The following is a 13970-nucleotide window of genomic DNA, read 5'->3' on the forward strand; positions in this document are numbered from 1 at the left end:
TTTTGTTGAAAAAAAAAAAAAAAAAAAAAAAAAGGATGAATATACAAGCTTGCAAGTTAATCTTAAATAGCAATACAATTAAATTTCACAAATCATACGAAAATCATAGATAAAGGAAAACGAAATGAGTATTTCATTTACAAATGTGAATTTCAATCGATACGTCGAATTCATAGCATTGGAATATACACAGAACCGTGTAATAAATAATCTTTTGTTTTTTCTTTCTCTGAATTTTCATCCATACTTTCGTCATATCTACATGAACGATAGAGACAACGATGAAATTAATGAATTTAAGATTAACTTTGCATGCAAGTGAAATCAACATGTGAGATATGTATGTATTTGCACCACACACGTGCGTGCGTGTCCTGCGTACAGTTCTGCGGATTCAAAGAAATTACCTCATACCAGCGTTGAAAGATATTTTAGTGTATACACAGAAATATGCTTACAGTTAGTGCTCGGAAGGAACGCAGTAGTGGCTTTATACGAGTTATTAAGGGAATGTTGATGATTGTCGGCACACATACAGCACTTGGCAATGCTTACTAATATCTACAGTTCAACCTACACCCGAGTGCCTATGCCATACATTTACATCCAAAAACCATGCATATTTTATATTATAGTACAGTTAAATGATTAACGGAAATAAAGTAACATTTTTTCACAATAGAAAATGCATTTTTTTTTTAATGATTCCAAGATATTTGCATCGATATTTTACTACACGATCGTTTTAGTTAACCCGATCCTGATGTTTTTATTAAAATAATAAATTTACAAACAAAAAAAGGTAAAAACTATTTTAAACGTAAGATTTAAAAAATCTGATATTCGATAAATTATAATATTTTTAATGCGAGTAAACTTTTTCATAAAATTTTTAATTTCTTGTTTTTTTTTTTCATAAAATCGAATCTATAAGTAATAACTGGAATTTTTTGTCTGAAACCTATTCATCTTGAATTGATAACAAATCTTTGCTGCAACCACTATTAATGGCTTTAACTTTATCAGTGTTTTGTTAACAAATTTTTTATGTGTAACGATAATAGAAAACTGTATCTACATTCTATTAAATTTTTACACTTTACGTCATAAGAAGTTCACGCAACTTTCTTTCAAATTAAGTATATAATAAAATTAATCCCCTTTCTTCTATGTATATAGTCTGCATAATTTTATCATCAAATTCCGAATAATTTAAAATAAATAGAAGTTATATGTAAAAATACGCATAAAAACAATTTTGTACCCATATTCAAGTAGTTCTTTATAATATACTAATGATACATATATTGTAGGACAACCATAGTTCGGTGAAACGAAAATTGTTTTTTTCACGTTTATAAACATAAAATGCACTATCTATCGATAATTAAATATCATTTTAAAATTAATTAGGGATCATTAGCATCAGCAATATATGGGTACAAAACTTAAAGTTAGTTTGCAGTGCCATTTCTCTTAATTAAATCTTCGATATAAATATCAAATATCATCGTATTTGATTCAAATTATTGTATTAGGAATTACAGATTCTATTATGTTATGTACATTTTATTGATAATAACTTCTTAATACAGTTCTGGTAATTGTTAACATTTATTTTAAAAAATTAAAAGATATGGCACAACCTTATATCGTGTGTCATAGTAAGATAAAGTAAATACTGATTAGGGAAACACTTACCCTGCACTGCTTCTTGTGTTAATCTTTCTCCAGAAGTACTAGGTTTCGAAAGCAAGTGCCCTAGTTAACAAACGAGATTATGCAACATATCCCTCTATGCTTTAAAGATAAAATAAAATAATAAAAATCTTACCAACATCAGTTGTTTGATGTTTGAGATCCAAGCTATCTGAAGTAGACTGATTGCTCGAATAAAATGTCTGAGTGATATCAGGTTTCTGATCATGATCAGGAGTATTAGATGATGTATCTTCTATACCAATCTTATTTAGCGAACTGTCTCCCAAACTTTGTTCTTCGTAACTACAGCTACTTCCATCTTGTACTAAATATTCAGGCATTTCCAACTTTAAATTTGGCATTAGTGGTATTATTTCAACAGGATCCGAACCAGTCGTTGATTGATTTTCGGAAGTTTTATTTTCAGAATCTTTTGAAGATAAAGCATTACTTATAGTTTTATCCACATTTGTATTTGCATTTTCTCTACATTTTCGTCTTTTGCTCGGTGGAGCATCAGGTTGTAAGTCAACAGCATGATAAGGCATTGGGGATGAAGGTGACTTATTTCTCTTGTCTGTTGATGTTTTGCTAGAAGCATTTTGAAGTTGAATTTCAGGTTCATTAGGAATTTCTATGTCATCCTGAAACACAGTTTAACGCGATACAAATGTATTATTTTAATTTAAGCAGAAAATATCTAATCATACTTAACAATTTTGAAAAACATACCTCTACTAAACTATCATTATCTTTTCCTGTACCATCGGTAAGGCCCTGAACAGCAAGCAGTTCAGCAGTTGTTAAAAAACTAGCTAATTGTTCCTGAACCACATTTACTTCACCCTGATACATAAAATCAACCAATGCAGCCAAATCATCAAATTTTACATTACGAAATATTATAACAGGATGCTGACATGGATTTTCCTAAAATAGAATAAGAATCATTTATAAAATATATGTTAACAGTAATAAATTATTAAATTCTTAATTTCACTATACCTTAAATAAATCTCTAAAATATGTACTACATGCAGATAAAAGCAGTTGATCTGCTTTTTAAAATATATGTTAACAGTAATAAATTATTAAATTCTTAATTTCACTCTACCTTAAATAAATCTCTAAAATATGTACTACATGCAGATAATAGCATTTTGTGTGCTCTTATTCTTTTTCCTTCGCAGCTTAAAGTTACATCAACGAGATCTTCTTCTGTTCTCAGTGTATCAAAAGCACAAGTAATATGTTTTAAGTAATTATTCCACCTAAGAGAAAACTGTTGGCTCGAACCCATGCTGCTTTTCTGAAATAAGACAGCAGTATTGTCCAAATTTAAAAAAAAACATTGACAACTTTAACAAAAGTGTATAATCACAAAAATTAGTATCTGCATAAAATTCATAGAATATAAGTTACATTACATATTGTAATTTCCATATTTAATAGTCTTAAACAATGGTTTACCGTATTTGCAATTAACGAGCTCCAAAAATAATGAGTCAGGTCAAAAATTTGTAGTCTTTAATATGTAGCACGATTAAATTGTCAGTAACGATCCTAAAATGACTACTGAAGTGATGAAATTATTTAAAAAGCGTGGAAGTAGCGTTGACTTGTTAGTCCTGATACGTTTTGCAAAAAATAAAAACTGTAAACAGTAAAGTGGAATAAAATTTCATGGCACTGTAGGAGGTTTCACGGGTTCCGCATGTAGATGAAAAGTGGCGTCGTTCAACTAAATGATTTCAACGTTATGTAATTGCATCGCGCCAGACGATCTTATGCACGTTAAACGATTCTTCACAGAATTCTTTCACTTTAGAAGTTACACTTTTCGATTAAATGACAGCTGGTAGCCATTTTCCTTCAGGAAAACGCGTAAGATGCGCGGAAAGAACTCAACTTCCTTCACAAACCACGCGCGATGCGTGGGACGATTCGATGCATGTGTGGAACACCTTAAAGGCGTTGTCATTGGTGAATTTTCATTTATACTGATATTCATGAATACCACTGATCTCGATTTTTATTCGTTCGAGTATACTTTGTATTTCATTATAAAAATATTCAAAATTAATCAATATCTAGCAAAATTCTTTTAGGATGTTTCGATTATAAAGATGCAATTTTCTAGCTTAACCAAAATTTAAATACTGTTACTATTAGTTTTTCATATTTATTATATGTATCATTGAAAACAATAAAATATATACCTATCTTAAAATATATACCTTAAAAATATGCAACGTTTATTCGTTAATATAATCATAAAAATTGTCCAATTACAAAATAATGTAAATTTAAAGATTCCGCCATTATTGAATTTTGCAATTATTCATCATATATGTCATAAAATGTTTTTTAAATACGATAGATTATAAATTTCTAGCCACACATATATATATATATATATGGTTAAATCGTCTTTCCCTTATATTATTATCTAGTATGATGAATTTCGCGGCTTAATAAAATTGTTGAATTTTAAACTATTCTAGGTGTAATGTAAATTTCGTATTCTGCACTAGTATAATGTGTATCATGGATTTATCTCCAAATCAAGACAATTTGACACATATACTTAATAAATTATCAGAAGATGAGGTTTCATCATATCTTCTTTCCAAATTTGATTCTTTCATTTGGATTTTTAAAAATCAGGTGTATTTAATTACAGGTTAAGATAGAAAAAAGTTTAGAAAATATACTTTCAAAACAATGTCATGTAGAAGCAAAACTCCAAAGTATAAGTAAGGTATTACCTAATATTGTTATAATACGGACAGAAGGAGAAAAGTTCTGTAATATGATTAGACGTACTAATGAATTAGCAGAAAATGTAAGTGCCAAAGTAAGACAATTGGATTTAGCAAGAGTAAGTTGAGCTGCAATATTGACTACATTACTGATAATAATTTCATTATTAAGTTGTTTATCATATAAAGCATCAAGTTTAATTACTTATTGTTACATTATAGAGCAGAGTATACGAATGTCAAAGACGTGTTAATGATATTCTTGATTTACAACTATGTAGTGAAGGAGTAGCTATGGCATTGTGTAATGAAGATTATGAACAAGGTGCAGCACATGTTTATCGTTATTTATCAATGGATCAACAATTATTAGAAAGAACAGCTGAAGACATTTTGATGGATCACACTAGTGTCAGTTGTTCTCTAATTACATTACAACAAGCTGCATTACAACTCAGAACTGTGGTTACACATAAATTTGATGAAGCAGTAAAATCAGAAGATCTTGCATCTGTTGAAAGATTTTTCAAAATATTTCCTTTATTAGAGATGCATACAGAGGGCCTTAAAAAGTTTTGTAGTTATTTATGTACAAAGGTAATAAATTATATGATTTTTTAAATGCTATAAAGTTTATATAACTGTATAGTTCTAACATCAGTTGCAGGAAACAGCTCAAAAAAATTTAAAAGCAGCTCTGGAAATAAAAAGTAATGATAAAAGGGCGTCAGTTATTTTTTCTGACACTATGACATTACTATTTGAAGGAATTGCTCGTATTGTAGAGATACACCAACCAATAATCGAAACATATTATGGTCCTGGAAGATTATTAACGACAATTTCTATTTTGCAAAAGGAATGTGACAGGTATATTACATGTATTTATATTTATAGCATATATGGGGAAATTGTATGTACTTTCAAAAATATAAAATTTATGTTTTTAATAGACAAGTTAAAAAGATTATTGCAGAATTTATGAAACACCGATCTATATCTAAGAAAGTACAAATTGTAAATGATCATGTTCGTAAACCAAGTTCTGAAAAAGCAGATCCCAAAGAATTTGACTTGTTATTGGGAGAAATTACTATAATGCATTCACGTGCAGAATTATACATAAGGTTCTTAAAAAGGAGGGTTAAAGTAAGTTAAATGTGTTTTAAATACTCTTACATACGTGAATATTTTTAAATACTTCAAAGTTCTATAAAATTATAACATTTTTATTCTAGAATGATGTAGAAATTAGTGTAACAAATGATGCACAATACAAAGATCTAATAAATGAATTCGAAAATATTATCAACAATTCTGATTTAGCACATGGTATGCAAGAACTTTTAGGTGCTTATCTTGCTTTAGAAAGATATTTCCTCGAAGAAAGTGTAAATAAAGCACTAGGAATGGATACCCTAGATCAAGATCAACAAACATCTAGTATGGTTGATGATGTTTTTTTTATAGTACAGAAATGTATTAGGTATTGACAAAATTTTATAATTTATGTTTAATTCAAGTACAAATAAAATACAAAATTTTCGTGTGTAGGCGTTCTATGTCAAGTTGGAGTATAGACGGTGTTTGTGCTGTAGTTAATATGGCTTGTGGAATATTAGAAGGAGAATTTGCAAACAGATTACGAAATCGATTGCGACAAGGTTATCCAGCAGGATACTTGGATCTGGCACAAGCTTACAGTGCCCTTCAAACAAGTATACAACATGGTCGTCTACAAACTTCAGATACGGAGCTCGCCCGTCTAATGTTTTTGGTAGTATTAAGTACAAAATTTACAATTCTTGCATATTTTATATGTTAATTTGTTTTATGTATTTCATTCATAGACCTATCTAAATAACACCGACGTAAGTATCGAATATGTCGAAACGCTATGTAAAAGTCTTAGTACAGAAATAGATGCGACGTTTCCCAATATGCAAAGTAAAGAAAGAGGTAAAATCGACAGTTGTTTATCCGGTTTAAAAGGTGTTATGTCGATTTTACGAGCGGTTAATGATTATGGTCTAGAACAGTTACGAGTAAGCGCTGTCAAACCGAGAGTCACACCTTGGGTCGATGCATTCTTATCAGTGGATCATCATATAAACGAGGTAAACAAAGTATATAATCATAAGAAATGATTAAAATGAGTTACATAAAAAACTCGTAACGATTCGTTAATATCCATAGGATGACTTATTAAGATATGAAACAGAAGAACCTTTCGTACAAACTTTAATTATGAATTTAGAAGGTTTACTTCAAAGTTTTAAGGGAAGTTTAACAACATCTAATTATGATGCTTTAATTGGTCTTCTTACTGCTGAAGTAACAGCTCGTTTAGAAAAAGTTGTATTAAAGTCTACTTTCAATAGAGTATGTATATTTTATGATTTTATTTTAATCTTAATATTTATTTTCCAATAATCAATAATTTTTTAGGCGGGAGGTCTTATACTTGATAAAGAAGTAAGATCATTAGCAAGTTACTTAGCCGCCGTTACCTCATGGTCCGTACGTGATAAATTTGCACGATTAACGCAAATAGCTACCATATTAAGTGTTGAAAAAGTAGAAGAATTAGCAGATTATTGTGGTGCAGATGCAATAGCATGGAGATTAACACCTGCTGAAGTTCGACGTATTGCTTCTATGAGGATAGATTTTCGTCCCGAGGATATAAAAAGATTGAAACTTTAATTTTTGTTGGATTTTATTGGTATAATAAATGTTAATAAACAGTCAATTCATTTTAATATTTTTATTTCTGCTTAATGTATAAATTATACAAAATTAAAATACAATTTTGGCTTAATAATCAACAGCTTTATTAGTATTATTTAATTATTATTAATACACATAATACATCTTACATTTATCAAATTATTTTACTACTAACTAATAATACTAATTACTAATAACTAGTAATACTACTAACAATTCTTAAATTTTATGATCAAAGTCAAGTTTGAAATATTTTTAAAACATGGCAATTTATTAGACATGTACAATCTATGAGCATTTTTAAACTATTAGAGTTATAAAATTAGTACTTCAATACTTTACTTTCTTTATTAGTAACGTTATTATTATGTAATCACACAGCTTCTGTTTTCATACAGAATAAATCTTACACTTCTTAATATTTAATATGTATGATTTTCTATGACCTTCTTACTGATTGTTATCGTAGTCAGCAGTAACGATGGTTTATATGGGGACCATCCTCATTTGTTTGCTTTGCTAAATTGTAAAAAAAAGGTATCGGTACCCTTTATAGTGACATGATACTGTTGGTTTGTTATTTTGTTTATATGTACGCATATTGTGCTGAATTAAATGTCCGTGAGTCGCATAAAGTATATTTATGTGCCTGGCGCCAATGCATCTTCACAAAATCCTACATTTGTAACCTCCTTTGAACCCCACGAAATTCCGCGTCGGTAGTCTCCTGGTGGTCCCACAAAGTCCCGCGTCGGTAGTCTCCTGATAATCCTACAAAGTCCTACGCTGGCACCCTCTTCTGGATCGCACGAAGTCCCACGTTGGTAGCCTCCTCTGGATAGCACGAAGTCCCACATTGGTAGCCTCCTCTGGATAGCACGAAGTCCCACATTGGTAGCCTCCTCTGGATAGCACGAAGTCCCACATTGGTAGCCTCCTCTGGATAGCACGAAGTCCCACATTGGTAGCCTCCTCTGGATAATAATCCTACAAAGTCCTACGCTGGCACCCTCTTCTGGATCGCACGAAGTCCCACGTTGGTAGCCTCCTCTGGATAGCACGAAGTCCCACGTTGGTAGCCTCCTCTGAATAGCACGAAGTTCCACGTTGGTAGCCTCCTCTGGATAACACGAAGTTCCACATTGGTAGCCTCCTCTGGATAGCACGAAGTCCCACGTTGGTAGCCTCCTCTGGATAGCACGAAGTCCCACATTGGTAGCCTCCTCTGGATAGCACGAAGTCCCACATTGGTAGCCTCCTCTGGATAGCACGAAGTCCCACATTGGTAGCCTCCTCTGGATAGCACGAAGTCCCACATTGGTAGCCTCCTCTGGATAGCACGAAGTCCCACATTGGTAGCCTCCTCTGGATAGCACGAAGTCCCACGTTGGTAGCCTCCTCTGGGTAATATGAAATCCTGCATTGGTAGCCTCTTCTGAATAGCATGAAATCTCACGTTGGTAGCTTTTTTAGATTAGTACTGCGTTGTTGGTTTTCTTTAAATTTCAGATTAATAGCTGGTCTTTTTCAAATCTTACAAAATCAAGATAACTGTTTTGAAATTTCATGAATATACATTATGATTCATCACAATGTTCCCACATTTTCCGGACATTAAGTTGTTATCCCAATTAAATCGTCCCAATTATTTGTTACAATCATTGACATTTGATCCTTGAATGAACACGATATTAAATATTTCCTTCTCTTCTGTGATGTTCCTCTAGTCTATATATAGTTATCTCTTATACTGTCCAAGTAATAGATAATCTTTAAAAGTTGCATTCTAATACCGATCCTTTTCCATATGCCAAATTGATCTTGCTATTTATGAGTGATATTTCGCTTTAAAAAAATGCAACTTTTGTAAAATTTTGGCAATAAATGTTACAATTTTCTGTTTGCCATGAAAGAAATCATGTCGAATTTTATACTCTTTTCTACAAAAATATTTACATTTTACTAATAAGTATATAGTAAGTATATTCCAAAAATGTATATCTGAAGCATATTATATAAATCTGAAATTAAAAAATGAATTACTGATTCAATTTCTTCCTAATTGGAGAAATATATTGTTAAACGATTCTTACTTTACATCTGTTGTATATCTTCATATCCAAAATCTTCAACTGTTGTAATGCATAGATGATTGTAATTAAGTTATTAATTTCAAATCTGTTTCGAAGTCATTTCTTCATTCATATTAAAATAATTTTATTCTTCTTCATTAGAAAATACAGAAAGCTGTTTATTCAATGGTGCATGAAATTGCATACAACCAAGACATCAAATTAGACGAAATAGTGAAGATTACAAGATACCATAGTTGTTTTACTTCATGTTTCAATGTTCATATAAATGAACTTGTAATCAAATTCTTTTTATAAGATTTAGTATGCTTTAGTATGTTTAAAAAAAAAATGAAGCAGAATATAAAGACTCACATTCATATATAGTTTCAATAAATCAATTTCACTGGCACTGAGATTACTTTGAAATATAACAGTTCTAAATAGTCTAATTGTCATACATAATTTTCACAATATACAGATTTGTTGAACGTTCAATTGAAAATAATACATACTGAATTATTTTCTCATTTATTTATCCATGAAAAAACGTTGTTAATCAAGGTAAAATAGTAATTCATTTTATCCTTCCATTTGGAAAATGCTTTTCTGGATCATTTAATATTACTTTCTGTAATATATTTATAATTTCCACAATTCAAAAAACACTTACTGATCATTTTTTTCACATTCACGTGTAATTTGTCCTTCAATCTGAATACCCTTACTTTATAATAAAATATATATTGTACTTATATTTATTACTATCATTCTATATATTTGGAATATTTTTGGATCAATAGATTGCATGCGAACTTTATGTGCGTAATGAATCCGTAAAACAATTATATTAAATTTATAACTTTGAATCTGAAAAACATTTGACTTCAATGATTATATTTTGATTTTTACCTGCCGCAAAACTGATGGAACAAAAATTTGTTACAACTATCGTGTTAACTGCTCGTTTCTTCCTTTCTTAGCAATGATCTGTTCCATTGTCAAACAAGTATTTCCTTCAGTAGCCAGATGAAATGCAAATTTATATTGTATTATGCTTATCATTATACCGCAAGTACTTTAAATTACTGAAATTGCGGAACCATTTCCTGTTATCGAATGCAAAACATACAGCACGAACACGTTTTCCATTATCAAAAGTGCCATACAAATGTCTCATCTATTGTATTAAAGGGATAGACACAGCACCAGGCCTGTAGCTCATAATACAACAAGTTGCACCAGTTTCTCAATTTTCCCCAATTATATTCAATGTTTACAATAATCATCCTTCATATAAAATTGTTACCTTTATCCAAAGCATACTACCTCTCTCCCTCTCTTTAAAAATACGACCTTTTTCATCTTAATGTCTCCCAAAAACGGATTTAGCAGAAAGTATACAACATCTATAACGATCCAATTAGAAACTACCAGAGCATGTGTATTTTAAGCGGACCTTTAAACGTTGACTAAACGCGTTCTCTATCCAAGCCTGGCTGAAACATAATTACTCACACCCCCAGTAACCCACCTCTAAATCATTCTAATCAACGTACCATGTAAACACGAATCCAACGCTTTCCAGGAATAGAATCAACTGCCTGTAGTTGTATAGCTGTACACGACCAGTATAATTATTTCGGGTACTCCTGCAGTACAAAACAGACACCCAAACGACAATATTTCAACACAAAAATATTTAAAACAATAGTTATAGAAGCATGATACTTAATACTGCACTTGACATCAGGTATAAGCAAAAATAAATTTCTTCAAACAAATTTCAAGTTAAATCTTTAGCTTGTGTAATTATATCAAACTTGTTCAATTAACAATGAGCTATTTCCATCATGTTTTGACAACTGACGCATCGATGATCTATTTCCTTGGAATTAAAAAAGGAATGTGCATAATTTTGTCCTCCATCAACACTCAAAATATTATCTACATGCTATACTTAGGGATTCAATTTTATAATACGTTGCTTCATTTTTCATCACTGCTTTCCTACTATCAGTCACTTGAACTGTAATATGAACCAGTCTTTTATTTCCATTACTCTTCTGCATACCATTTGTCAGGAACAATAAATTTTATTTGTATCTAATAACATGTAAAGTTCTTCATTTGTTCTAACATCAATCAATGGATAAGTGAATTGTAATCTGTGAAAATAAGTATCTAGTAATATGACTTCCGAACCGACATATTTATTGCAATGATTGTTAAATTTCAAAATAATTTCCTATCCATATTAAACATATTTCATATATGCGCATGTCTATTATTTCGATTAGTTGTGCTACTTGCGGTAGTTCGCCATTCTGGATCATCTAGACTCAACAAAGATGCATTCAATTTACTCCATACCTCAAAAAGCTCTTATTATCTTAATTCAAATGGGAAGATAGAGAGCTGTGACAGTATTCAGCTTGCTCAACTTTGAACAAGGCATATTGATAAGCCAAAGTAACTCACATACAACTTGGTGGTACAAATGTTGAAAAAACTTTTCCGGACCTGAGAAAACACATTTGCACAGATAACGAACAAAAGGGATTAGAGCTCACCAAATATGATTTGCTACAATTTGCTGTAGTTGGTCACAATAAGCCTATGAGTATCGCGCGTCAGACGATTTTGGAATTAGTTGATGCTTGCATGTTCAAGATACGGAAGCGCGGAGTGATGAGACGTTTATGTACAACTTGATCATGGTGTAACCCATTCGTCAGCCAGAAAACTTCATGCACGATTTTCTAAAAACAAAGACTTTTCCCCTTTGTTTATCCCATACCAATCCTCTCTTGTCACTCCTTATCTCATACACAGACAGGCCAAATAATGTCGCCGATGACGGCCAACAGCCTGGACGCATGTGCGGGTCTCTTGCCTGCGACAGAATTTTATTGTGTAGTATGCTGGACAAAAAAGGATTTTTGGCATTAATATGAACTAGAAGATTGCAGAAAAACTGTAAACATTTTCCAAATTTTATTAATTTCATTTTATTTCTTAAAGTCTACAAAACTGTTAATTAACATTAAGCAAATATACAAAATTTTGACGTTCAGAATAATGGAGCGAATATTTGAAACGGTACTACTAAATCTACAAATTAAAATGTACTATACAAATTTTCTTTAAATTATAAGACATACAAAGTACACAATGTTTTATGTAAATTGCCATATTTCTGAAAATAAAAAATATCGGATCAAACACTCTTCGGACATATTTCGAACGCTCATTATTACGTATACTACAAAAAATTGTAAAGGGGAATGCATTGGTCCCGATACAGTTTACAAACCAAACCAATGAAAGGCGTAGAGACTAGAGAACATGGGGTCCTCGATCGTGCGGTACGCTTCAGCATCGTTGCGAACACCAACTCCCTCCGCCTGTCCCAATGCCATCTCAAACGGTGAGACTGCAAGTAAAAAATATCCAGATATACATCAGGATAGTAATGCGATTTCTATTCCTGCAGCACCGACGTAATACACAGTGCTCCATAATCGCTCGAGATTCCATATAGTTGTTGAAATCTCTACGCAGAAATCCTCTTGTCAAAGTAGTCACAGTCAGCTTCTAGGTCTTCCAAACCTGATCGCTTGCATTTTTCCCACTACTTCAGCGTTGTAACGGTACTTTTATTTCTGCCAACTTAGACATGAAATCGTCTAAACTGCTCAATTCAGGACATAATGGCTTTTTCCAGGGATTCTGTTGAGACAATCTCCGATTTTCTGTGTCTTCACCATTGTAGAGTTCATAATTTGAATAATTTCCCTTCTTCAAGCATTGTCTTTTAAGTCGCTGCCATTTTGAAGCTGTTGATAATTGCTGGATGCGTAAATCATTTTCAGCTTTGGAAAGAGCGCACGTCAGTACTGCTTCAATCCGTAAATCGCGTTTGCGATTTCGGCGACATTTTAATTTTTTGTTGCGAACTCTGCTAATCCAAGTTACTAATCGTTCAGTTTCACTTGGCTTGTTGGGGCCAGTTTTTGGAAGTCTCTTCTGTGTGCTCACCATGATGACGACTTCGTAGTTTTCTTAATTTGTAGAAATACAAATGTCCTCGTCGTTTTCGACGTTAACACAGTATAGATGATATTTTTCTTGAGAAATGGGTTAACATGAATTATCGACTGACACGATATTCACGTTTTCTTATAGCTTTCTCAACTATTTCACCTAATTATTGAATAAGTAATAAGTACACCAACCTGTATCCGGCTCGTGTTTGTTGTAGAACAAAACAGAAGAAATTCACACAAAAGTGCACACAAAGGATTTGAAACTACCGAGCAAAATACCCTCCTCACATCTTAAAGAAGACTAAGCCAATGCCTACGCTGCGCGTGTAATGGCCGCTTTATATACCCCCACGCCTATCTTTATGACGTGGTCTTACGCGTGGACAATGGAAACTAGTTCCGTGTAAAATCTTACATTAACCTTACATTCTTAGAATTTTTGAAAAATACTTTAGTCCAATAAATTTTTAAATATATGTGCGACAATTTTAATGCTAAATTTTATATATTTTGTACATTATATTAAAATTCTTCATTTACAGGAAATAATCAATAGCGTATGAAGATGTACTGCGGTTAATTCTAACCAATTGCGTGCCCCATTTTGTTAACGTCATTTCCGGTGCACGTATTATTTGGCACGTACATTAATGTTA

At 31.8% G+C, this 13970-nt stretch overlaps 4 protein-coding genes and 1 long non-coding RNA gene across 17 annotated transcripts in view; 1 reads left to right on the forward strand and 4 right to left on the reverse strand.

Annotated features, from left to right (window-relative positions):
* Positions 1 to 3687, reverse strand: part of LOC100744140 (broad-complex core protein isoforms 1/2/3/4/5) — a 23149-nt gene extending 19462 nt beyond the window's left edge. For 2 of the 8 annotated variants that reach the window (XM_003491291.4, XM_012388286.3), the window contains exons 1-5: positions 3172 to 3685; positions 2816 to 3010; positions 2434 to 2631; positions 1835 to 2345; positions 1702 to 1761 (exon numbers count right to left, since the gene is read on the reverse strand). In XM_003491291.4, the coding sequence (XP_003491339.1) occupies positions 1702 to 1761; positions 1835 to 2345; positions 2434 to 2631; positions 2816 to 3001 (955 nt within the window). In that variant the 5' untranslated portion in view covers positions 3002 to 3010; positions 3172 to 3685. Of the gene's footprint in view, positions 1 to 1701; positions 1762 to 1834; positions 2346 to 2433; positions 2632 to 2815; positions 3011 to 3171 lie in introns of all 8 variants that reach the window. The other 6 variants (XM_033322038.1, XM_012388285.3, XM_024369283.2 and 3 more) reach the window with 6 other exon arrangements.
* A 426-nt stretch (positions 3688 to 4113) lies between these two features.
* Positions 4114 to 7829, forward strand: LOC100744783 (conserved oligomeric Golgi complex subunit 4). Of its 2 annotated transcripts, none has more exons than XM_012388280.3 (11): positions 4114 to 4311; positions 4385 to 4582; positions 4686 to 5060; positions 5125 to 5333; positions 5417 to 5612; positions 5702 to 5949; positions 6018 to 6240; positions 6314 to 6580; positions 6660 to 6845; positions 6912 to 7206; positions 7290 to 7829. In XM_012388280.3, exons 1-10 carry the CDS (start codon positions 4240 to 4242, stop codon positions 7167 to 7169), a joined length of 2232 nt encoding a protein of 743 aa, XP_012243703.1. In that variant the 5' UTR covers positions 4114 to 4239; the 3' UTR covers positions 7170 to 7206; positions 7290 to 7829. The 2 variants fall into 2 exon arrangements, with proteins under 2 accessions (XP_012243703.1, XP_024225049.1); XM_024369281.2 differs by having other exon boundaries at positions 4385 to 4546.
* On the reverse strand, positions 7699 to 13915 carry LOC105681061. Of its 5 annotated transcripts, XM_033322041.1 has the most exons (5): positions 13902 to 13915; positions 13166 to 13167; positions 9287 to 10080; positions 8203 to 9214; positions 7699 to 8161 (listed from the first exon to the last, which is right to left on the reverse strand). In XM_033322041.1, the coding sequence occupies exons 4-5, from the start codon at positions 8614 to 8616 to the stop codon at positions 7835 to 7837; spliced, it is 741 nt and encodes a 246-aa protein (XP_033177932.1). In that variant the 5' UTR covers positions 8617 to 9214; positions 9287 to 10080; positions 13166 to 13167; positions 13902 to 13915; the 3' UTR covers positions 7699 to 7834. The 5 variants fall into 5 exon arrangements, with proteins under 5 accessions (XP_033177932.1, XP_024225054.1, XP_033177935.1 ...); XM_024369286.2 differs by lacking the exons at positions 13166 to 13167; positions 13902 to 13915 and having other exon boundaries at positions 8203 to 8588; positions 8624 to 9214; positions 9287 to 11025; XM_033322044.1 differs by lacking the exons at positions 13166 to 13167; positions 13902 to 13915 and having other exon boundaries at positions 7699 to 8162; positions 8203 to 8273; positions 8344 to 9214; positions 9287 to 11025.
* LOC105681063 lies at positions 11459 to 13659 on the reverse strand. The gene is made up of 3 exons (XR_001102435.3): positions 13504 to 13659; positions 12582 to 12701; positions 11459 to 12161 (listed from the first exon to the last, which is right to left on the reverse strand). It is a non-coding gene; the product is annotated as an uncharacterized LOC105681063 (long non-coding RNA).
* LOC105681062 lies at positions 12904 to 13635 on the reverse strand. Its single transcript, XM_012388296.3, has 2 exons — positions 13420 to 13635; positions 12904 to 13361 (listed from the first exon to the last, which is right to left on the reverse strand). Exon 2 carries the CDS (start codon positions 13307 to 13309, stop codon positions 12905 to 12907), a length of 405 nt encoding a protein of 134 aa, XP_012243719.1. The 5' UTR covers positions 13310 to 13361; positions 13420 to 13635; the 3' UTR covers position 12904.
* Positions 13916 to 13970: the final 55 nt, after the last annotated feature.

This window comes from Bombus impatiens, unplaced genomic scaffold, assembly GCF_000188095.3.
Source record: "Bombus impatiens unplaced genomic scaffold, BIMP_2.2 scf_0548, whole genome shotgun sequence".
Classification (NCBI taxonomy): Eukaryota; Metazoa; Arthropoda; class Insecta; order Hymenoptera; family Apidae; genus Bombus; species Bombus impatiens.

Coding starts and splice junctions, on each gene's coding strand:
- LOC100744783 (XM_012388280.3), top strand. CDS start 4,240: ATGTGTATCATGGATTTATCTCCAAATCAAGACAATTTGACACATATA. Junction 5,061..5,124: donor GTAGTTATTTATGTACAAAG/GTAATAAATTAT, acceptor TTCTAACATCAG/TTGCAGGAAACAGCTCAAAA. Junction 5,334..5,416: donor TTGCAAAAGGAATGTGACAG/GTATATTACATG, acceptor TGTTTTTAATAG/ACAAGTTAAAAAGATTATTG.
- LOC105681061 (XM_033322041.1), bottom strand. CDS start 8,616: ATGCAGGATTTCATATTACCCAGAGGAGGCTACCAACGTGGGACTTCG. Junction 8,162..8,202: donor TTCGTGCGATCCAGAAGAGG/GTGCCAGCGTAG, acceptor ATCCAGAGGAGG/CTACCAATGTGGGACTTCGT.
- LOC105681062 (XM_012388296.3), bottom strand. CDS start 13,309: ATGGTGAGCACACAGAAGAGACTTCCAAAAACTGGCCCCAACAAGCCA.